The sequence below is a fragment of the Odocoileus virginianus genome, chromosome 17, assembly GCF_023699985.2.
Source record: "Odocoileus virginianus isolate 20LAN1187 ecotype Illinois chromosome 17, Ovbor_1.2, whole genome shotgun sequence".
Lineage (NCBI taxonomy): Eukaryota > Metazoa > Chordata > Mammalia > Artiodactyla > Cervidae > Odocoileus > Odocoileus virginianus.
Window position 1 is genome coordinate 26,238,595 of NC_069690.1, and position 22,834 is coordinate 26,261,428.

The 22,834-nt window shown below is 47.9% G+C and overlaps 2 protein-coding genes across 9 annotated transcripts; one reads left to right on the forward strand and one right to left on the reverse strand.

Moving 5' to 3' along the window:
* Positions 1–276: 276 nt before the first annotated feature.
* On the reverse strand, positions 277–1,952 carry TRAPPC1 (trafficking protein particle complex subunit 1). Its single transcript, XM_020869099.2, has 5 exons — positions 1,867–1,952; positions 1,643–1,741; positions 1,423–1,493; positions 973–1,111; positions 277–681 (listed from the first exon to the last, which is right to left on the reverse strand). Exons 2-5 carry the CDS (start codon positions 1,739–1,741, stop codon positions 553–555), a joined length of 438 nt encoding a protein of 145 aa, XP_020724758.1. The 5' UTR covers positions 1,867–1,952; the 3' UTR covers positions 277–552.
* A 38-nt stretch (positions 1,953–1,990) lies between these two features.
* CNTROB (centrobin, centriole duplication and spindle assembly protein) lies at positions 1,991–16,498 on the forward strand. 8 transcript variants are annotated; one of them, XM_070479040.1, is made up of 20 exons: positions 1,991–2,273; positions 2,589–3,278; positions 4,056–4,140; positions 4,396–4,477; positions 4,937–5,093; positions 5,979–6,095; positions 6,316–6,432; positions 6,745–6,843; positions 7,852–8,088; positions 8,400–8,546; positions 11,051–11,184; positions 11,773–11,898; positions 12,074–12,236; positions 13,281–13,542; positions 14,436–14,590; positions 14,846–14,909; positions 15,086–15,256; positions 15,394–15,532; positions 16,001–16,073; positions 16,303–16,498. In XM_070479040.1, exons 2-20 carry the CDS (start codon positions 3,006–3,008, stop codon positions 16,426–16,428), a joined length of 2,727 nt encoding a protein of 908 aa, XP_070335141.1. In that variant the 5' UTR covers positions 1,991–2,273; positions 2,589–3,005; the 3' UTR covers positions 16,429–16,498. The 8 variants fall into 8 exon arrangements, with proteins under 8 accessions (XP_070335141.1, XP_020724759.2, XP_070335143.1 ...); XM_070479041.1 differs by having other exon boundaries at positions 1,996–2,099; XM_020869100.2 differs by having other exon boundaries at positions 1,991–3,278.
* Positions 16,499–22,834: the final 6,336 nt, after the last annotated feature.

Below are 22,834 nucleotides of genomic sequence, written 5' to 3' on the forward strand. Positions count from 1 at the left end.
ACCCCATGGACAGAGGAGCTTGGTGGGCTACAGTCCACGGGGTCGAGAAGAGACAAGACTGAGCGACTAACACTTTCACAGGCACAACAGAGTACCTGGCAGCCCTCCCACCCTCCCCCCAATCAAGGTATTACCCAGCCCCAAATATCAGTCGTGTTGCTGTTAACAAACCCATGGACAAAGCCTCTTTTTTGGCTTAGAGGATGCAGACACCCTGGTTTACGGCTCCATGAGAGGGGCAGGCCCCGATCAACCACTCAAACTTACACGCTCAGGTCCCAGAGGGTGATAAAAAGTTTATTCTGTACTTCTCACAGAGTCAGGTAGGGGATCAAACTGGACAGAGGAGCTGGTTTGGAGGTGTAGGGACTCCAGTAGGCTGCCTTCCTGTGAAGGGCTTTAGGTTGTTCCCCTAGGATGGCTACCGAGGGGCTTGAGGAGGCTGGGGGACTGGGGTGGTAGGGCTTGCAGCAGGAGCCCTTGGGTGATAAAGGTTAGGTTGGGCCCCAGGCAGACAGCAATTCTTCTGAGGGGTGAGGTAGAGTGCTTCCTTCAGCCAGCCCGGGCGGAGAAGAAGGGCAGAGAGCGGACGTAGGAGTCCAGTCGGGAGCGGAAGAGCTCACTTTGCACAGTCTGGCCAAGCGGGCACAGGGGATTCTTCACCACCAGCTCCACATACAGCTGTGAAGAGGGAGGGTGTTAGAGCCAGGCTTTGAACATTTCTTTTCAACCTCACACCTAGTATAACGTCAAAAGTGTGTGAATGCACAGGGATCAAGGGCTGGGAGGCAAACCCTTTGAGGGGAAAGTGGTGGTGGGAGTGTATAAAGACATAAAGGTCCTGAGAAAACCCAGGGTCTCTACTGTACTGTATACAGTACAGTAGGATTAGGGCAGGGATGGAGTCTTGGGGCTCTAAGTGACCATGGCTGTTGAGGCTTCGGGAGCAGGGCCCAAGGTACTGGCACTGACCGCACTGTAGATGTGGTGCAGCACATCTCGGATGGGCCCCACGCCCAAGTCTGTATTCATGACAACCTTGATCCCAGTGGGCGTCTCGTAGTAATGGAGTTTGTAACGGCTAGTTTGGAAGGCCAGGAAGCCGTCCTTCCTGCAGGGATGGGGAGGAATGTTAAGGAATGGGAGTGGAATCTCTCCCAAAGAGATCCTTCTGATCCCCTCCAGACAGACTCCCTCTTAGATACCTCGCAGCTTCACCTTTCACTGTAGCCCCCGTGCCCAACCTCTCTAACCTTCTCTTCCCCACCGCCGCTTCTGCCAGCTCCTGCATTCTCGCTCCTGACTCAGTCTTTCTCTCTGTGTCCTTACCCTCTCTGGGGACCAAAGCCTCTTCCACTCCAGAAAGTACCCCCTCCCCGTCCGTTCCCTCCTTCCCTCAGCAACCCCTCCGACTCCGCGTACATGTCTAGCGGGGACATCTTGCTGACAAACGAGCGGATAGAGAAGAGCATCCCGTACATCAGCTTGTACTCCTGGAGGGAGAGGGGCAGAATTAACTCTCTGTTGTAAAGGAGACGGGGTAGGGGTGGGAATGAGCCAGGGTTTGGAGAAAAGGGGCTGGACTGGGACTATGCATTTGGAGACGCGAGGTCACCCGAGTGGCGCGGGGCCCTCTCGTCACCTCCTCCTTAGGGATCCCCGCTTGCTTCTTGCGGTGCCACTCGCTGTAATGCAGACACACTCCATTTCGGTCAAACAGGTACAGGTTGTGGACAGTCATCTGCAAGGCAGAGAATGTGAGCCTCTCTCCGGGACCGCCCACACCCCGTCGGCTCCAGTTCTCAGTCCCGGATCCCTCCAACCAGATGGAGGGACCCCACCCCCCCCCCCCTGCCCCGGACTCACCGGAACTTCTCCGAGTGCCCGTCACTCGACACTTCCGGTTTTCGCGGAGCCCCGCCCCATCGGGGCAAGGCGTCGCAGCAATAACTCCGCCCCATACCTGCTTCAGCCAATCCGTGGCGCCGGGTCTGGGCATGCGCGTCTAAGGCTCTCCGCTCCATAAGCTGGAAGCGGCGGAAAGCACTGTATCCTGGGCTGGTGACGTCATCGAAGCGAGCGAGGCGGAGCTGAGGAAGGTGGGCGGGAGCCTGCCAACGGTTTTGAGTGTTGGGAAGGGCGCGAGAAGAGGGGTTGTTTGGATCTTCGCCTACCAGGTCTCAGGGGGAGGAGGCATTCCCTAGTTCCCACCTTGGCAAACTGCGGGGCTGAGGACTGGAGGTGTGGGGAGTAATCGGAACGGGGTTATCGAGGTAGGGGATCTCAGGCTAGGCTGGAGCGCCTGAGCGTATTTTTTAGGGCCATTAGAGGGCGTGACTTGAGTGTTCACAAACTTGCTTTTGGGGTAGCAGAGAGGGAGGGATTCTAGGGAGCCATGCTACGGCTTTCTTGCCCGGAGGGATCGAAGGGGATATACCAGAGAGTTGATCCTGGATGGAACGGGTGCATGGGTGAAGAGGAGAGGTGGGGAGCGTGAGTTTCCTGCCTCGCTGAGACCGGAGCCAGTTGAGGGGCCATAAGACAGCTGGACAGAAATTAGGCCCCTATTGGATTTGGGTCCGTTTCAGTTTGTGCATTCTGGCTGGGTGTGAGAACTTAAGAGCTCAGTGGACTATGAGAGCCTGGCCCAGAAGTTGAACTGCAGCTTTCAGCGCTCCAGAGGAACTGCGGAACTGCAGTGGTGCGCCTGCCTCGCAGTAGGTCTTCCATCCCCACCCGCTCCTGGCTGCACCCGCCTTTTCCACTGTTCCCAGGAGCTGTGGAAAGAAATCCTTTTTCTCCTCTCCCATGGCCTCTGGAACTGTTGGAAACCTTTCCTTTAACCAGAAAGGCTCCATACCCTCACTCAACAAGAATCCCTCGCTCGGAGTCTTCCTCTTTTCTCCCAAATCTTCCTTCTCCCGGTACTTACTCCCCTGGGCTCTCCTAAAGCAGAACCAGGAGTTCCCACCTCTGCTGTCTCCAGTTGTCTCTTCCCTGTACTCATGGCAACATCAGATGCCAGCCCCAGTTCACCCCTACGGGCCAAGGACCTCCTGAGTGAGTCATCAGAAGCCCCTGGGCTGAACCAAGTGTCCTCTGAGGTGACCTCCCAGCTGTATACTTCTTTGCACCTCAGTCGTCAGGCAGAGAGCACAGCACGAGCCCAGCTGTATTTACCTGCCGCCTCCCCACCTCCCCGTGAGGTGTTGGATGGCTTGGCCCGAGGACTAAGTCACAGCTTGTCAGTGGGATTGGAGAACAACTTGAAGAAGAAGGTGAGGGAGGTCTGCCTTGGACACCTCTAGGGTCTTGGGATTGGGGGTGGTAAAAAAAAAAAAAAGAGCTTTACTGAGATTTGAGCCCCTGTTGTTGGATTCCATAATTTCTTTTAACTACACAGTTTAACTACCATGCTTGTTCCTGTGAGCAAATGTTGATGAGAGTCCTGAGCCATTCATAATAAGTTGGAAAACTGTGAGACTTACTTTTTTTTTCCCCTCAGAGACACCCATGGGGTAGGTTGCTGTACTTTAACTGGGATGTGGGTGCTGGAAATGAGGATAAGGGTTCTTCATCCCAAGAGGAAACTAGGGATTTAAGGAAAATATTCTAAGATCCTTTCATCTTGAAACTGTTTTGATTGTATAGTTCAAAATTTGGTATGTAAATCATTAAAACAGTTTAATCAATTATACATGTTACCAAGAAGATAGTGTCAGATAAAACACATATCATAACCCATCTGCAGACTGTCTAGGCCTCCCAGAGTTTGAAAAACTGATAGCCGTGGACAGCAGAGTCTTTATACAGGATATTTGCTTTCTAGTTGGAAGGAATCCTCACCACTCTTACCTTAAGATGCCCAGTTAATTCATTTGCATTACCTCTCTGGCTTCCATAGACAATTGAGTTTCTCATTGAATCAGTTCTATTTTTCTTGCTTTCCAAGGTGTGAGAGTAAAAATTCTTGGGCCTTAGGGGCCACTCGATGCCATCTACCCTGGATGCAGTATGGATTATTGCATCTGATTTCTGCATTGCTTTTTTTCTAGGATGGTTCCAAGCATATCTTTGAGATGGAGAGTGTTCGGGGTCAACTCCAGAGCATGCTCCAGACCTCACGTGATGCGGCTTATCGTGAGTGATTTTCTATAAAGGAGAACCTAGATTTAAGGGGTAGGAAAAAGTGGAGAAAGCTAGCAGGATATGTGTGGGCTGGAGACCTAGACTCAGAGATAAGAAATTTCAGGAGAAAAGGCTCCCATTCTTACGGAGAGAGGCAGGAGGAGTGGGTGAAGTAGAAAGGAAGGACCACTCCTCTCTTCTCCTTCAAGTGATCCCTGTCCCCATCCTTACCTGACCCTGGCTGTGGGTCCCTCTGGCTGCCTGCAGGGGATCCCCCGACTCCAGGTGCCGACTCTGAGAGACGGGAAGAGGACTCCTTTGACAGTGACAGCACAGCCACCTTGCTTAAGTGAGTTCTCCCTGGGGTTCTCCTAGCTGCCTTCCTCTCTTTCTTGGAAAGTCAAGTGTTCTGTTGCTTAGTTCTCCCTTTGCTGCTTTTGTACCTCTTAAGGACCTAAGATGCTTTTTACCCTTCCTTGCCTTTCTTCTGTCCTGCTTACTCCTTTGGGAACTTAGGCATCCACTGCTTAGTACCTGGCTTTCTAGGTCCTTCCTCCTCCGAAAGAATTAGCTCTTTTCTGCTGTGACTCCTGCTGCAGGGAGTGTGGAGTAGAGGAAGGAGTACTATAGACTGACTCACAAAGCCTGTGTGCTCTCTAGGGCTCTGTCATTTATCTACGTAACTTTGTGACTTTGGGCATGGCTCTTGCCCTGAGTTGTAGTTTCCTTATTTGTAAAATGTCTGGAAATGGGACTCTGGGTCTCTAAAGCTTTCCCATCCCTACTGTTCTCTACCTAATCTTCTCAGCACCCGACCGCTGCAAGACTTGTCTCCATCCAGCTCAGCCCAGGCCTTTGAGGAGTTGTTCCCTCGCTACACCAGTCTTCGGCCAGGGCCCCCGCTCAACCCCCCAGATTTTCAGGGACTGAGAGATGCACTGGATTCAGAGCATACTCGTCGCAAGGTGAGATACAAAGGCTTCCTTTTGACAGAAGCAAAGATTAGAAATAGGGCCAAGTGCTAAAAGATTAAGGTCTTGCAAGCTAGGATTTTACTCAAATGGCTCTCCTATGAGGAAGGCCTTCTTTGACCATCCTGTTAGGATGGCACACCTCCCCTCCAGGTATTCCTTCAGATCATTCTGTTATTTCCTTCATATAGTTTATCAAAGTCTGGTATGTCTTGTTTGTTTCCCCTCTTTAAAACCTAAGCTCCACATGGGTCATACCTTATCTTTTTCAGTAGTGTCTTCCTAAAGTCCAGAACATACCCAACACAAACAAATACTCTGTAAATGTTTGGTGAATGAACAACAAATTGTTGGCTTGTGCAAAGCTACTGATGACATAATGAGCTTTGTTTCTGGAGCCTCAGCCTATCTGAAGCGGGCAGAGAGCAGGATGAGGCAGAGGAAAAGTCGGAATTATTGGTTGTGTTGTCATTTTTGGAACCTTCTCTTCCTCTATTTTAAACTGCCTGGGCGTGAATGAAAGGCTTTCACCTTTCCCCTTGCCACGCTGAGTCGTTGTGTCCAGTATGCTTCTTAAGGCAGGAGTAACTTCTCACTCTTTGCAGCATGGACTACTGCACCCCTGCCAAAAGGTTCATGGAAACTTTTCTCAGGAGATCTAGGAAAGGGAAGAGGCTGGAGACCAAACCCCTGCTTCCTGAGGTGGTAGAGGAAGGCATTGGAGAGCTCAGGCTCCGGAATTCCTGATTCTCCTTCTTCAAACATGTTCTGGTCTTGGGACCCAAGCTCCCTGTCTTCCCCCATAGAGAAACTGGAAAGTTTGGAGCTTTGGTCAAACTAAGGGTGGCAACACCCAGACCTCCTCACCCTTCTTCCCAGCATTGTGAGCGCCATATTCAGAACCTGCAGACCCGTGTCCTTGAGCTTCAGCAACAGTTAGCCGTGGCCGTGACTGCTGACCGAAAGAAAGATATCATGATTGAACAACTGGACAAGGTGCCAGGGGCGTGGAATGCGGGTGGTCTCTCCATGGGGGGCACCAAAGAATACAGGGGGAGGCCAACCAACATTTATTTGTTCACATTAGGAGTTGGGGGCGGGTAAGTGCTGGGTCTGCTGACCACTGGAAGAAGGTGGCTGTTGGCCCTGCTCCTATGGACACAAAGAGGGAAGAAAAATTATTTGAAATTCTATGTGACCTCCTTCCTTTCCTGAGACCCTGGCCCGTGTGGTGGAGGGCTGGAACCGGCATGAAGCTGAGCGGACAGAGGTGCTTCGGGGACTCCAGGAGGAACGGCAGGCAGCTGAACTCACTAGAAGCAAGCAGCAGGAGGTGGGCAACCAGGATCACGAGGCATTAGAACCTGGGTCACCGATGGCTGGACAGGGGAGGAACCAGGGTACCTCACAGGTTGACCTCCAGCTTGCCATAGCTAGCCTGATAATTCTTCTCCTGTGTCCTCTCCCTTCAGTGTTTCTGCTGTCAGACTTGCGTGGTTGATGTCTGCTCAGTTCTCCTCATCCCTCTGGCCTCCAAGTCATTTAGTTAACCCTTGCTTTTAAAGTTTATGTTGGTAATGATTTTCGAAGGGTAGCATGTAGGGATTCTCCTCAGTTCCTCCATGCTGTGTTCTCTCCCTGAAAGACAGTAACCCGCCTGGAACAAAGCCTTTCTGAGGCTATGGAGGCCCTGAGTCGTGAGCAGGAAGGCGCCCGACTGCAGCAACGAGAGAAAGAGACACTGGTGAGAATGCTCGCCTGGGTTAATTCGAATAAAGGCTGGTCATTACTTCTAGAGGGATGTGGATTGTTTTTGTTTTGTTTGCACCCTTGGCATGCAAGATCTTAGTTCCTCGACCAGGGATTGAACCCAGGCCCCCCCAGGTTGAGAGCAAGGAGCCTTAACCACTGGACTGCCAGGGAAGTCTGGGGATATGGGCTTTTGGTGGATTGTGGGAGTTCATAATTTGAGTTGCACCAGAGCAAAGTGTGTTCTTCAAAACACTAGTTCTGCTAGGTACTCTACAGAAAGTGAGCTCTGTCATCAAGCCAGTTTGAGAGACTCTGCAAATTGTATCCTCATTAGAATCATTTGGGAATTATTTTTAAATATAGATTTCTTGGGTCCTTTCCCTGAGGTTTTGATATATGAGGGGTTGGGGAACCTAAATATTTTCAGAAAGGTATGGGGGTGAGACTTAGGTTTCTCATTGCTGAAATGATAAGATGATTACCCACATGAATTAGTAGCCAGGTTTAGAATTTCTTGCTTGCATGACACATGCTTGCTACATGCATGCTGGTACTGACATTCCTAACAGTCCAGGAGTGCTGGTGGCGGCTGCTGGTTGGCTAGTACATGTTTGTAAGGCTGAATTTTCTAGTCTTTGTGGAATTTCTTTTGATGACAGTGGTGACAGCTATCATATATTGAGTACTTACTACAGGCCAGACATTGTGCTTTAACTTTAATCCACACAAGGTGGACTGTAATATGCCCACTTTACAAGTAAGGGTGGTGCCTCAGAACCCAAAGTAAATGCAGAGCTGGGATTCAGACTGAGATCTGAGCCCGGGTCTCCCTAATTCTGGTACAGAAACTCTTATTTACCATATTGACATCCTGTGGGCTTGTTAACTATTGCATTTTCATGGATATAATTCTCAGCGGGCACGTTGTATGGGGGTGAGTGGTCAGATTGCTGGTCTCCTGAGGGCATGCTAAGATCTTGGTTTTATCCTGGGGCTGTAGGAGGAGGAGAGGCAGGCTCTAACCCTGAGCTTGGAGCTAGAACAGCAGCGCTGCCAAGTCCTGCAGGAAGAACTGGATGAGGCCCGGGCGGGGCAACTCAGTGAGCGTCGACAGTTGGAGACACTGCAGGTGGCCCTGGAAGAAGAAAGGCGGAGCTGGGCCCAGCAGGAGCACCAGCTGAAGGAGCGCTACCAGGCGCTGCAGGAGGAGAGCCAGGCTCAGCTGGAAAGGGAGAAGGTAGAAGGGGCAGTTGAGGAACAGATGAAGGACAAAATAATTGAATGAGACGGATGTCAGAACACACAGTGTAGTGGAGCAGGATGGAGAGTGAAGGAGAGACGACTGAGAGGGTAGGGCTTGCAGGAAGGGCTGGGGGCATCAAATATACAGAAAACTGAAGTGTGAGATTCAACAGAGATGAGGAAAGAGGTCACAGGTGAAGAGGAAGGGAGCTTGGGTCTTAGGATATGGGAGGGTGAATCAGGGAATAGAGGTAACCAGGAGTCAGGAAATGAGATACAAACTGAAGTCTGATTGCCCTTTCCTAGGGGAACACCCAGAGGGAGGCCCAGGCCGCCCGGGAGGCCCAGCAGCAGCTGGCCTTGGTGCAGTCTGAGGTGCGGCGGTTGGAAGGAGAACTGGATACAGCTCGGAGAGAGAGAGACGCCCTGCAGCTGGAGATGAGCCTGGTGCAGGTCAGGAGGCTGAGGTTCTAGGGGAGTGTCCCTGCCGGGGAGACGGAGGTCTGAGGCAAAGTGGCTTCAGGAGTCAGGGCAGACACTCCCATTTCTAACTAGAATTTTGGCCTTTATGTGTAAAATGTATTGTTAAGAGCAAATTAATGAGTTTCTGAGAGACTTCTTTCCTTATTAATAGTTGACTTAAGGAGACACCAGATTTCTAGGTTAGAGAGGCCAGTTTTGAGAGAACACACTTTTCACTTGGCCCATTGAATTGGAGGGCTGACCACATGGGAACTAATTTATCATGGAGGGCCAAGGGTAAAGACATTAGTAAACAATTCAGTAGTAATTTATAAGCCCCTGAACTGGTGCCAGCTGCATGCATGTATGTGTGCATTCAGTAAACCTACTGAACAACTCCTGTGTGTAAGCTCTGGGCTGGGATAATTCTAGCACAGTCCCAGCAATAGGGAGCTCACCAGTTACATGGGGAGCTTGTCTGGCACACACATTTTTGAAGGAGTATGATTAATAATTTAGAAAAGTGTTGATCTCTCAGTCGTGTCCGACTCTTTACAACCCTATGGACTGTAGCCCACCAGGCTTCTCCCTCCATGGGATTCTCCAGGCAAGAATACTGAAGTGGGTTGCCATTCCCTTCTTTGGGGAATCTTCCCTACCCAGAGATTGAACCCAGGCTTCCTGCATTGCAGGCAGATTCTTTACCACTGAGTCACCAGGGAAGCCCTAATAATTTAGAGTAAGAATAACTATTTTTAAAAATATTTGGCCATACAGTGTCTTAGGTGTGGCATGTGGGATCTAGTTGTGTGACCAGGGATCAAACCCAGTCCTCCTGCAGTGGGAGCACAGAGTCTTAGCCACTGTACCACCAAGGAAGTCCCCTTTATATCTTATTTTGTCTTGCCTATTGGGTGTTTATTTTTCTTTCCTTTCTTGTCATCTTTTAGAGTCATTATTCTCATTTCACTTTTTTTTTCGGTCAGCTTATTTTAAAGTCTTAAACTCAATTTCTGTTTAAATCTCAAAGTTAATTTATCAGAGGTAAATATCCAAGACAGAAAGGAGCCATCAATTCTATATGGATGGGTCAAGGTAGTCTTCCCAGAGAACTCTAAAAAATATTTTTAAGATGTGAATAAAAGTGATCTGTAATACAAGTTCAAGTGTACAGAAGTACACAGTGTGTATCCTTTCAGAACTTTTTCATATGCGTTTATGGGCTGGTGCTTTAAATACACACACACACACACACACACACACACACACACTCACTGCAACTTGTTTTTACCTTGTAATATATCAGACATCTTTCCATGTCAACACATAGAGATGTACATCTTTTTTTTAAAGAATTATATTGCAATAAATGTATGAATCATAGTTTACTTAAGCATTTTCCTTTTGATGAGAAATTTACCCTGATGCCAAATTTTTTTTCACTATTAAAAATAACACTGGGGACTTCCTTGGTGCTCCAATGGTTAAAAATCTGCCTTCCAATGCAGGGGATGAGGGTTGAATCCCTGGTCTGGGAACTAAGATCCCACATGCCATGGGGCAGCTAAGCCCATGAGCTGCAACTAGAGAAGCCTGCACACTGCAATGGAGACCCAGCACAGCTTAAAAAAAAACAAAAGTGCTGCATGGAATTCCCTGGCCATCCAAAGGTTAGGGCTCCACACTTCCACTGCAGAGGGCACAAATTCAGTCACTGGTCGGGGAACTAAGATTCTGTAAGCTGTAGCATGGCCAAAAATAAATAATGCTGCAGTGAACATCATTGTCCATGACTCTGGCATTCCTTTTGTAGGATAGATTCCTTAAAGTGAAATTGCCAGCTCAGAGGGAGAGTATATATCATTAAGATTTTTCATTAAAAAATTTTGGGTGGGGATTGTTTTATAATGTGTAATCACTAAGTCACTATTTTGTACACCTGAAACTTAAGAAAAAAAAATTAGGTAATGAGATACCTAGAGCAGATAAAATCATTCATGGAAACAGAAAGTAGGGTGGTGATTGTTAGGAGCCGGGGAGGGAAAATGGGGAGTTGTTGTTCAGTGGGTATAGAGTTTCAGTTACAAGATAAACAATTTCTAGAGATCTGTACAACAATGTGAATGTAGTTAATGCTGCACTTAAAAATGGTAAGTTTTTTATTACCTAAGAAGGTAAGCTTTGTATATGCGTTTCCTACCATAATTTTTAAAAATTAAAAAGAATTTAGGTAATTGCAAGGAGTTAAATAAATATTTTTTTTTAAAGCACAAAAAAACCATTTGTATCGTCCAAGGTCATGGTTTTGTAAGGAAAGGAAACCGCTTTCACTCCTTGGGACAAAATTCTCTTTCTTTTGTCCGTCAGATGTAGGAGGGAATGTTGGTGCATGGATCTTTTCTTTAATCTACCTTACATCCTCCATCCGCTTCTAAGCCCAAACAGAATGGAGCTGATGATGACCTCCCCCACCCACCCACTTGCTTTACTCCCAGGCCCGGTATGAAAGCCAGCGGATCCAGATGGAGTCGGAGCTGGCGGTGCAGCTGGAGCAGCGGGTGACCGAGCGGCTGGCCCAGGCGCAGGAGAGCAGCCTTCGGCAGGCAGCCTCCCTGAGGGACCATCACAGGTGCTTGGAGCTCGCCGGCTGCTGCCTCTCCACAGCAGCAGCAGGTGGGGGTGGGGGCGGGCACCCAGACCCTCTCAGATCCCTTTACCAGCTTCCAACACACCGGCCCCTGTCTGTCTCTCAGTGGGAGACCTGCCTCGGGTTCACAGGAGAGCCAGACCTGCTTGGGGATTTTCCACTTTCCCCCCATAGGAAGGAGCACTTAGCCAATAGCTGATGGCTGCAGGAATACCAATTTCTAGCTCTCTAGCCCCTGGTGTGTACAGTGCTGAGCTGAGACCTGCAGCACATCCAGACATGCCTTCTCCCTTCCTTCCCCTACTCCCCTACCAGCTTTTTTTTTTCTGGAAATGCTTCTTAAATGAACCACCTTCAGATAAGTCCTCATTTAAGTGTCTGCTTCTAGGGAACCCATTCAGCCATCCTTGCTTCCTTCCTGAACAATGCCCCCCCCCACCCCCCCGACCCTGCCAGGGCAGGGCTAGCTGGCTGGCTTGCTGGCTCACTGTCCTGTGCACACATGCTGGCTTTCTCTTACTGGATGACTTCCTTCTCCATCCTCAGTCCTTCTCACCTGTGTCCTCTCAGGAAGCAGCTGCAGGAGCTGAATGGACAGCACCAGCAGGAATTGTCCACTCAGTTAGCTCAGTTCAAGGTGGAAATAGCAGAGCGGGAGGAGCGGCAGCAGCAGGTGGCTCAGGACTATGAGCTCAGGTACTGGACCCTGGAGTCTCCACATCAGGCCTTGGTCCCTTCCCCTGCAGCCTTGGTCTCTTCTGCACTGGCCCAGCTCCTCTCACAATTTCCACCTTTCCTTGTGGCCCTTCCTGTTCTCTGAGTTTCTGCTTTCTCCAAGGCCTGACATCATCTCTTGCATCTTTCCTCTCAGACTGGCCCGGGAGCAGGCACGAGTGCGGGAACTGCAGAGTGGGAACCAGCAGCTGGAGGAACAGCGGGTGGAGCTGGTGGAGCGGCTGCAGGCCATGCTGCAGGCCCACTGGGAGGAGGCCACCCGGCTGCTCAGCACCACCACCCTGCCGCCCCACCCCCCGGTAGGCCATCAGGGTTCTGTTTAGACAGAATGTCTAAATGTCTTTCTTGAGGCATCTAGCTCCCTCCCAAGGAGAGTCCGGAGTTCAGCTTTAGGAAAATTCTGTGAGCTTTCCCAAAGAGTAACTGTCTCATCAAAAGCTGTCTTTTTGCCGTGGCCGCCACTTGCCCAGACTGGCCCCACAGCACTGGGTATCAGCTTCTTCTCCCAGCCTAAGAGAGGGTAACACATGATGCTAGTTTTGCCAAAGGGCAGCTGAAGTAATTGTGATGGGAAGAGTCAGAAATTGTTGCTCAGTCCTGCCCTAGAGGAGTCTCAACCCTCGCCCTTCCTCTGTTGGCATCTCCTACTTCCTTCTTTTAACACTTAACTTTTTAATATTAGCTAAAATATTTTTGGTGATAGATAATAATGTGCACATAGTAATTTTACAAAACAAAAGGGACATCCTCAGTGGTCCAGGGGTTAAGGCTCAGCCTTCCAATGCAGGGGCACATGTTCAATCCCTGGTTGGAGAGCTAAGGTTTCCATATGCTATGGCGTGCAGCCAAAAATTTTAAAACATAATGAAATAAAATAAAAAAGCAACCAAACTGTTCAAAAAGGTATACGGTGAAAAGTAATCTCCATACTATGCCTGCACTTCAGTCTCCTGGTTCCTCCCCCAAGAAGCAGCAGCTGTTACTGGTGTCTTGAGTGTATCCCACCCCCAGCTCCACCCCCGACCCCTCACAGAAAAGTTGCGTTTTATACACAGTTGTATGACTTATTTAACCAAGTGCTTGTTAGTGGATATTAAGTTGTTTCCTATGTTTTGCTTCTACAAATAGTGCTGCAGAAATTGTCATTAATATGTCTTGGTTCAGTATCTCTATACAGTTTCTAGAAATGGAATTGTAGGGTCAAAAATATGCATTTTAAAATTTGTCAGAAATTTGATAGATGTTCCCAAATCCCTTTCTAAGGACGTTCTACTAATCTGTAATCTTATTAAAGTGTCTGTAGCACGTCTCATCTCTTTAAGTGCACCCTCTCTTGTGCCCAGGTTCCGCCCGCCAGCCCCTCCAGCCCTGGGCCACAGGAACCAGAGAAGGGGGAGAGGAGGATCTGGATGGTGCCCCCCGTGGCTGTGGCCCTGAAGCCCGTGTTGCAGCAGAGCCTGGAAACGCGGGAGGAGCTGCCTGGGGTGCCACCGCCTGTTCTCTGCAGCCCCTCCCCAGATCTTAGCCTCCTGCTGGGCCCCACTTTCCAGAGCCAGCATTCCTTCCAGCCGCTGGAGCCGAAGCCGGACCTCACGTCATCTTCAGGTGCCTGGGGACAGAAGTCACCCGGTTCCCCTTCCCCGCGCTGACTGGCTGTCTCTTAACCTAACTTCCTGCCTGCCGGGGGCGTGAGCATTCTGTTTCCCAGATGTCTTAGTGACTGTCCCTTACCAGTAGCAGAAATCCACTCTAGTCGGTTCAAATACAGGGAGTTAGACTCTAGGAAATTGGACATATCTGTGCTTACTGAGAACCAAAGTTGGCACCAGGGGCTGCCGGGAACAGCGCAGCTGTTCCTCCTTGCCCTGGGCCTACCTGGGCTCTGGACTCTGCTTCTTCCTCTTGAACAACCAGCTCTCTCTCCCCGTTGGGTTCTTGCTTTTGCTGCTTTGGTTTGCACATGGCTTTTGAGCAGCTGTGACACCGACTCTAGCAAAACTCTAGACAACCTGCTTTTGTTTCTTGGGTCCAAGTTTAAAGAGAGGCGGTCTGGTGGGTTGGTAACCATCCCTCAGATCAGCCAATCTTGAGCTGTGGCCACATCTGATTCAGTCAGTTGTGACTTGGGTGCATGGGGTGCTCTGTGTGGTGAAAATGAGACAACCCAGGTTGAAGTAAGCATGAGGGCATGTTCTGGTGAAAGAACCAGAACATGTCTGTTTATCTTAAAGCATTCTGTGCTGTGGCAGGATTTATTCATTCAGCATCCAGGGACTACAGCCTTCCCCTTCTGTCTACTTTTCTGTCTTAGAATTCAGCCATGCCCAGCTCCCAGTTGCCTTCAATCCTTCCCCCTCCAGCTGTTTTCAACTGTGATCATCTTCTAGCCGCAAAGCCCCACTTATGTGTGACAGGCCCCCTCCTTCCAGGCCTTGAGTGAGCTGCCTGGTGGAGGAGCCCCTCCCCCTACAGCACACGCCCCCTGTTTCACTGTACAGTGGAGGCCTTCTCTGCAGTTGGGACCTTCCATCCGGATCACCGGGCAGAGCGACCATTCCCTGAGGAAGACCCTGGGTCTGAGGGGGATGGCTTCCTGAAGGAAGGCCTGCCACCCCCTTCCCAGCTGCAGGGCCTCAAGCATTTTTTGCACCAGGTAAGAGGGCCCATCTGTCCCTCTTGCTTTCTCCTTCCCTTCCTCATTTTCTCTTTCTACTCTGAGAGGCGAGGACTCTTTAGGACTAAGACTTCATCCTAGTTTCTGCCTCTCCCAGTCCCCCTTCTTTCTGCTGCAGCAGTTCCTTCTGGAACTTAGGAAACCAGCTCCTACCTCCTCCCCACTGCTTCCTGCAGACCCTGAGGTCTCTTTCTTCAGTGGTCCTCAGGGAGCCCTACTGTCTTGTCCCCCCAGCTGCTGGAGACTGCACCCCAGAGCCATGAGAACCCATCCGTCGACCAGCTTCCCCCTAAGCCTGGTGAGCGCCAACTCTGAAGAAGTTTGGGGCTGGGCCTAAAAGAGGCAGGAGATCCACTTACCAGGGCTGGGTCTTCAGGAGCTGCAAAGGTTACAAAGCCCCATGAAGGCTAAGCCTGTTGGGATTCCTTGGCTTTTGCCCCATTTACTCATCCTGAATCTCATTCCTTTGGCTAGGTCCTCTGACTGCCCCATCTTGGGAGGAAACCCCTCAGGTGCCACGCCTCCCGCCCCCCGTCCATAAAACTAAAGTTCCTTTAACCATGGCGTCCAGTCTTTTCCGGGTCCATGAGCTTCCCTCGGCCCCTTCACAGAGTGGCGGTCCCAGCGGTGGCTCCCCAGAGAGAGGTAAGCAGGTCCTGGTTTACAGGTAGGTCTCAGGTGTGGAGCCGGTACCTGGAACTGAAGGCCCTTCTGGACTCTGGGAGCTGGGATAAGGGCTGGGGCCAGCCCAGGATGATGATCATTCATGATGTGTCTCTCAGGTGGAGATGGGCCCTCATCCTCAAGGCAGCTGATGGAAGTGTCTCAGCTGTTAAGACTTTACCAAGCTCGGGGCTGGGAGGCGCTGCCTGCCGAGGATCTGCTACTTTACCTGAAGAGGCTGGAACACAGCGGCGGCGGGTACCACCCTGGGAGGGAAGGGAGGAGGGACTAGATGGAAGGAATCTGGACTGTGAATGGGAAGAATGTGGAGTGTGTCGTCTATTGAGTAGTGTCTTCTGTCCTTCTCTGGGGAAGAAGTGAGGGTAGATTGGAGTCTCCTCCTCTTCCTCCATCTCTCACTCTTCCCCACCTTCCTTTTGTCTCTTCTATTCTTTTTGGTTTTTCACTTCTTAAAAAATCTCTTCTGCATTTTTTTCTACTTTAATTTTTTCCTCTTTACCCTGCAGCTCAGAACTGAGAGTCCTAGGACTGTGATGACCTAGTATAACTCAGTATGTGACTCCACTCATGTTTCCTCTTGTTGGATCCCCGGGTCTATCTTGTTTGTTCTTATTCTTAAGAGACAGCACCGGGAAATAGTTCTCCCCGAGTGTTGGGGAGAGAGGGGAGCAGCTGCCCCTCCTCATCCCCTGATCTGTACGGCAGGACTGACAGCCGAGGGGAAAATGCCCCCAGAAGGAACACAGACTCCCGCTTGGGTGAGATCCCCCGGAAAGAGGTGAGGAAAGTAGGGCTGGGTGAAGGGGTGGGGGGCTCTCACTGACTTGTCCCTCGCCCTCCACATGATCGCCCTGACCCCGCTGACCGGGATCCCATTTTTTGTAGTGTGGCCCTTCCCCTTTGTTGTCTTAACTCCAGCCTTCTCCACACACAACATCTTTCCTCAGGAGCTGGGTACTGGGAGGACATGACACTGAGTTTTTCTTCTCTCTCCCTTCAACTCTTAGGTTCCCTCCCAGGCTCTCCCTCGTCGCCTTGCTGTAGCCCCTAAGACTGACAAACCTCCCGCTCGGAAGAAAAGTGGGCACCCCGCCCCTGGTGGTGTGAGAAGTCGGGGGGGAATCTGGAGATAAGCCCTTCACCTTTTTTTTCCTTGGTCTCTTCTTATTTTTATTATTATTTTAATAAATCTGGTAGTCTGTATTAGAGTCTCTGACTCATAGGCACTCAGAAAAGGGAGGATTTCTAGGAAACCACTTTGTGAAGAAACCTCATTCTTCTCTTTGAGTATGTTTTTTATGTTTCTATTTCATAATCTGTGGGAAAAGACATGACTGCTTTGAAAGAAAACAGTCTGTGGCTAGATTTCTGAAGTGTAGGTGAGCAAAGGCTCAGTGTTTCCAGAGTAAAACCTACAGAGTGACTAGCTCTGGTCGGTTGTGGAATTATGAGACTCTTATTTTCTTTTATATATCTCTGTATTTTCCAACTGTTCTGAAACACATATGTGTTACTTAATAATCAGAAAAACACTTTTAATAAAAAAAAGTTATTATATAAAGAGTTTGAGTAAAAATGTGATATTGGGAAGACAGTTTTCTCTTTCAGGAGCAGATAATTCTTTCAATCATGTTAGTAGGATCCTGACTGTTAGATTCTGCTCCAACCAGCCCACATATTATGGCTTCACTCTTCTGGCTTTGAAACATGTATAAAAGACTAGAGTGCTGGCAAAGAAAAAAAAGCCATGATTGTGAAAACGTTCATCCTCATACCAAAATGAACAAAGAGAAACAATATTAAAGAAGAAAATTAGATTAGTGTGAAACTATGAAAGGCCCCAGCTTCATAGTACAAACCCTGAAAAACCTGTAGAACAGTTTAGATGAAACTGAAGGATGGTACCCTGGGACCCTCTAGCTCCAGGTGCAGTGCCAAGTGGGGATGGTGGTAAATATGATTCCAAATGGCCCAGTCCTAGGTGGGCGTTTGAGGGACAGAGCTTACTAGGTTCTGTGAGGAGGGTGGGGTCCTTCTATGTGCCCCTAAATTATTTGGTTAGCTCCGGGATAGACTTGACAGAATATAGACTCACACACGGTTTTATAGTAACAATAGTCAGCCCTCCATACCCTTGGGTTCTCTATCTGCAGGTTCAACAAACTTCGGATCAAAAATATTGGGGAAAAAAATTACGGAAATTTCAAAATGCAAAACTTGCATATGCTGGACACTAACAACTAACTTTTACATAGCATTTACATTTTATTTATAGCTATTTATATAGTATGAGATAAGTAATCTAGAGATGATTTAAAGTGTATGGGGAGGGTGGGGACTTCCCTGGTGGTCCAGTGGCTAAGACTCCCAATGCTGGGGGCCCCAGTTCAATCCCTAGTCAGGGAGCTAGATACCACATTCTGCAATTAAGCATTCCACATGCTGAAATGAAGACTGAAGATCCTGCATGCTGCAACTGAGACCTGGTACAGCCAAATAAACACTTTTCAAAAATAATAAAGTGTCCAGGAGGATGTGCACAGATGATAATGCAAACCTTTTTTTGTTTTTTATGTAGGACTTGAGCATCTGTGGATGTTGGTATCTGCAGGGTGTCTTGCAACCTATGCCCTACTTTGGATATCAAGGGACCACTGTATTTTTTTCCACCTTAAAGTAACTTTCTAGTTCCCAGGGGAGGAAAGAGGAGAAGATGAGAAACCCATGAGCAGCAGGTGTGCTGGTTGTCTTGCTCTGGCTCAAGGGGACAGCTTGTCTCTGGTCCTGCCCAGTATCCTGGCAAAGAAACAAGAGTTGCACCAGCTTTTCAAGGCCAGTCTCAACTCACCTTTGGAAATGTGTGCTTTTCTTTTTCACAAGTGCCTAGAATTATTTGACCAAACTCTGTGATTGATGGCATAGTACCAGCATTGGGAAGAAATAGATTTATACTATTTTTAAAAACTGGCAAAATGAACACCCAGTCTTATCTCATTATCTTTTGAATTCCAACCTGCCACCCTCAGTCAACATGCCCTACATTTTTCTTGACATGAAGGACGGTGTGGAGAATATTTCCCAGCTCTCCAGAACTAAATCAGAAAAGGGTACAGTGCTGACTTAACTATTTTGTGAGCTAATTATAGTAAGGCAATTTTGATTTTTTAAAAATATATTGTGCCCCCTTTAAAAGTCTGTTTCTTCACCAAAACACAGCAAGGAGACTGAGGAGGAACCCAGCCAATCACTTTCTTCCTCCGTAATCATCTTGAGAATGTTCTGAGAGGCAAAGAAACCAAAAGGAAAGATTTGGGGAGCTCCATAAAAGCACACATACAGAGAAGTTGGGGACAGTCTTTAAACTCTGGCCACCCTTGGTGCAGACAGCGTGTGGTGTGGGATTTTGTCTCCTGAGAACTCCCGCAGCTGCTGGGGGTGGGGCTAGGGGTGGTTCCGGTGGTGGAGTATGTGAGTGAAGGCTGAAGGCTAAGCTGCTGTAAACAAGTCCAGTGGCTTTGGGCAAGGTTTATTTCCTGGGTAATGCTCCTCCTTGGAAGGAAAGTTATGACCAATCTAGATAGCTTATTAAAAAGCAGAGACATTACTTTACCAACAAAGGTCCATCTGGTCAAGGCTATGGTTTTTCCAGTGGTCATGTATGGATGTGAGAGTTGGACTGAGAAGAAAGCTGAGAGCCGAAAAATTGACGCTTTTGAACTGTGGTGTTGGAGAAGACTCTTGAGAGTCCCTTGGACTGCAAGGAGATCCAACCAGTCTATCCTAAAGGAGATCAGTCCTGGGTGTTCATTGGAAGGACTGATGCTGAAGCTGAAACTTCAGTACTTTGGCCATCTGATGTGAAAAGTTGACTCATTGGAAAAGACCCTGATGCTGGGAGGGATTGGGGGCAGGAGGAGAAGGGGATGACAGAGGATGAGATGGCTGGATGGCATCACCGACTCGATGGAGTTTGAGTAAACTCCGGGAGTTGGTGATGGAGAGGGAGGCCTGGCGTGCTGCGATTCATGGGGTCGCAGAGTTGGACACGACTGAGCAACTGAACTGAATGGTCCATAGCAGTGGGATGGTCCTGCTCCATGTGACCACCTGGGTCTCAGATGTTTTCCATCTTGTCACTCATCTGTCCCCAGATCACTGTCATTGTGTGTACTGTTGAAGCAAGAAATGGTGAAGTGTCCTGTTGCCATGTAGGACTCTCAGCTGGCAAGAAGGAGAAAGAGCCACAGGCAATGTCTTAAGAACCCCCCATACTTGGAAATGCCACACATCAATTTTGCTCATATTTCGTTGATAAGACCTTGGTCACATGGCTATGTCTGACTGCAAGCAAGACTTGGAAAGATTAGCCTAGATGGCCACCATGTATACATGGATTACTCCATTACCATGTAAGCACTAAGGAAAAGGAGAGAATGGATTTTGGTACTTGCAGATGGCCCTAGGGAGTGGGACCTCAGAGATAGTAATTGCTGGGACAGCCCAGGGTCATCAGTATTGACTGACTGTGCAGATAATGAAAAAGCACGTTGGACATATGTAAATTAGTCCAAGATGCACAATTGGTCTAAATAGCCCCTACAAAACAGAATCAAGGAAGGAAAAAGAGAACTTAAATTCTAACCAGGATTCTTTTTGAGAGAAAAAAATAAGGAAGAGAACAAGAGATTTGGGTTAAGAAGCTGGCTTGAGAGACTTCTGTTTCTAGAGTTTAAGCCTCAAGTAAATATTGATAGTAAAGGATTATAATTCATTCAATAAAATAAGAAATCATGGGTCCACACAGATACAAGTAAACTAATACAAGTTTGGGGACTCCCTGGTGATACAGTGGTTAGGAATCCACCTTCCAATGTAGGGAACTTGGGTTCAACCACATGCCACAGGGCAACTAAGCCAAGCCCTGAAACCAGAGAAGGCTGTATGCCACAACAATGGTCCTGCGTGCCACGACTAAGAGCCAACACAGCCAAATTTAAAAATTTTTTTAAGTTTGACAAGGTACAGGGTGATTACACAGTTGCAAAGTACATCCTGGGGCTTCCCAGGTGACGTAGTGGTAAATAATCTGTCTACCAATGCAGGAGATGCAGGTTCTATCCCTGGGTCGGGAAGAACCCCCGGAGGAGGAAATGGCAACACACTCCAGTATTTCTTGCCTGGAAAATCCCATGGAGAGGGGAACCTGGCGGGTTACAGTCCATGGGGTCACAGATTCAGACACAACTGAACATGCACACACACAAAGTACATCCCTCAAAGTACTAATTACAAAGGGTAACTTCTCTGGCTGAGCCACCTTCATCAAGTGATCAAAGTGAACTTCACCAGTATGGGTCAAATCTAAATCGTGTGCAGCCTGAGAAGATGCCAGGAGAAAAGAGCATCTGGCCAGACTTCTGCCGAAGGTCACAGCCTGAATTTAATTACGAAGACATGGCAGATGAGCACTAAGAGACACCCTTCAAAATCATCGTCCTGTCATTTTCAAAATTGTCAAAGTCATGTAAGTCAAGAAAAGCAACCACCACAGACATGAAAGCCGAACACGGCACGTGATTCTGTACTAGACCATTTCTTTATCCAGAACTTCTTTAGGACAACTGGTGGACCTTGAAAAGAAAAATCTGAGGATTAGATGGTAATGATGGGTCAATATCAGTTTCCTGATTTTGATGTTTGTCTTTTGGTTTTGTAGGAGAATCTCCTTGTTTGCCAGAATCAAGACTCCAAAGTACTTACAGTGATGAGGCTTCCTGTTGGCCACTTGCTCTCAAATGACTGAGGAGAAAAATTTATTTGTATAGTACTTGAAACTTTTCTGTAAAGTTTGAAATTATTTTTTTTAAAACCCAACCAATTTAAAAAATACCATTTATGTAGCATCATATACTTAGAAATTTAGCAGGATAATAAAAACTTCTATAAAGGAAAAACTAACCAAGGCAGAAATAAACTTTGTACTATTTAGGAATACCTACATTATATGGTAAGGCTAAAAAAAACCCAAAGAAACAGTATACACCAAATTCAGGATGGTGGTAACCCTGGGGGTGTGGGAGAAAGTGATGTCACAGGGAGGACCCACACAGCAGCATCAGGGTGTAAGTGATATTCCACTTTTTCAAATAAAGATGTTTGTTATTGTGCTTTATAATTAATGCACACACAGTGGTTGTATTTTTCTTGTATATAAAATATTTCATAGGAAAAAATACATGATGTTATTGCATTTATAGTAGAAAAATAAACCATATATGTATAGAACTATAAGTAAAACTATGTGTGTACATCTATGTTTATAAAATATAGAGAGAAAGGACTAGAAAAATACCCACTAACAAAAGCAAAATGCCTTACAAATTTATGTTGAGCACATGTCAAATAAAAATATTAAGTTGCTGACAAGGGAAAATGGGAAGAAAAAAGTATGCCAGCTTGGTGTAAAGTTGCTGCTGTGGACTATAAATACACTGATGACCGGGGCTGGGAAACTTCACCATTCAAGAAAGAGAGGGCAGGCTTCAGAATGAAGAAAGATTAAGACAGGGACTTCCCCGGTGGTCTACGGGCTAAGACCCTGCACTTCCAATGTTGGGGCCCTGTGTTCAATCCCTGGTCAGGGAGCTAGATGACACATGCCATAACTAAAGATCCCGAATGCTGCAACTAAGACCCAGTGCAGCCAAAAGATAAATATTTTAAAAAGAAGAAAGATTAAGACAGTTGAAAAGCATGTGTAATTTTATAGAGAATAATTCTTATTCTCTATAAAACCTCACATGATCTCACTCAGTTCAGTTCAGTCACTCAATCGTGTCCAATTCTTTGCAACCCTATGGACTGCAGCATGCCAGACTTCCCTGTCCATCCCAAACTCCCAGAGCCTACTCAAACTCATGTCCATCAAATCAGTGATGCCATCCAACCATCTCAGCCTCTGTTGTCCCCTTCTCCTCCCTCCTTTAATCATTCCCAGCATCAGGGTCTTTTCTAATGAGTCAGTTCTCTGCATCAGGTGGCCAAAGTATTGGAGTTTCAGCTTCAACATTAGTCCTCCTGCCAATGAACACCCAGGACTGATCTCCTTTAGGGTGGACTGGTTGGATCTCCTTGCAGTCCAAGGGACTCTCAAGAGTCTTCTCCAACCCCACAACTCAAAAGCATCAATTCTTCAGTATTCAGCTTTCTTTATAGTCTAAATCTCATATCCATACATGACTACTGGGAAAACCATAGCTTTGACTAGATGGACCTTTGTTGACAAAGTAATGTCTCTGTTTTTTTTCTCACTAGTTATGTCTTAAAGTGTATGCTTCTTTTATTTGGGTACAGAGACAACAGGAGACTTCCCTGGAGCTCAAATGGTAAATAATCTGCCTGCGAAGCAGGAGACCAGGGTTCAATCCCTGGGTTGGGAAGTTCCTCTGGAGGAGGGAATGGCAAGCCACTCCAGTATTCTTGCCTGGAGAATTCCACGGACAGAGAAGCCTGGCGGGCTACAGTCTGTGGGGTCGCAAC

Coding starts and splice junctions, on each gene's coding strand:
- TRAPPC1 (XM_020869099.2), bottom strand. CDS start 1,741: ATGACTGTCCACAACCTGTACCTGTTTGACCGAAATGGAGTGTGTCTG. Junction 1,112..1,422: donor AAGATGTCCCCGCTAGACAT/GTACGCGGAGTC, acceptor CCATCCCTGCAG/GAAGGACGGCTTCCTGGCCT. Junction 682..972: donor TGCACCACATCTACAGTGCG/GTCAGTGCCAGT, acceptor CCCTCTTCACAG/CTGTATGTGGAGCTGGTGGT.
- CNTROB (XM_020869100.2), top strand. CDS start 3,006: ATGGCAACATCAGATGCCAGCCCCAGTTCACCCCTACGGGCCAAGGAC. Junction 14,591..14,845: donor TCAAGCATTTTTTGCACCAG/GTAAGAGGGCCC, acceptor TTGTCCCCCCAG/CTGCTGGAGACTGCACCCCA. Junction 14,910..15,085: donor CCAGCTTCCCCCTAAGCCTG/GTGAGCGCCAAC, acceptor TCCTTTGGCTAG/GTCCTCTGACTGCCCCATCT.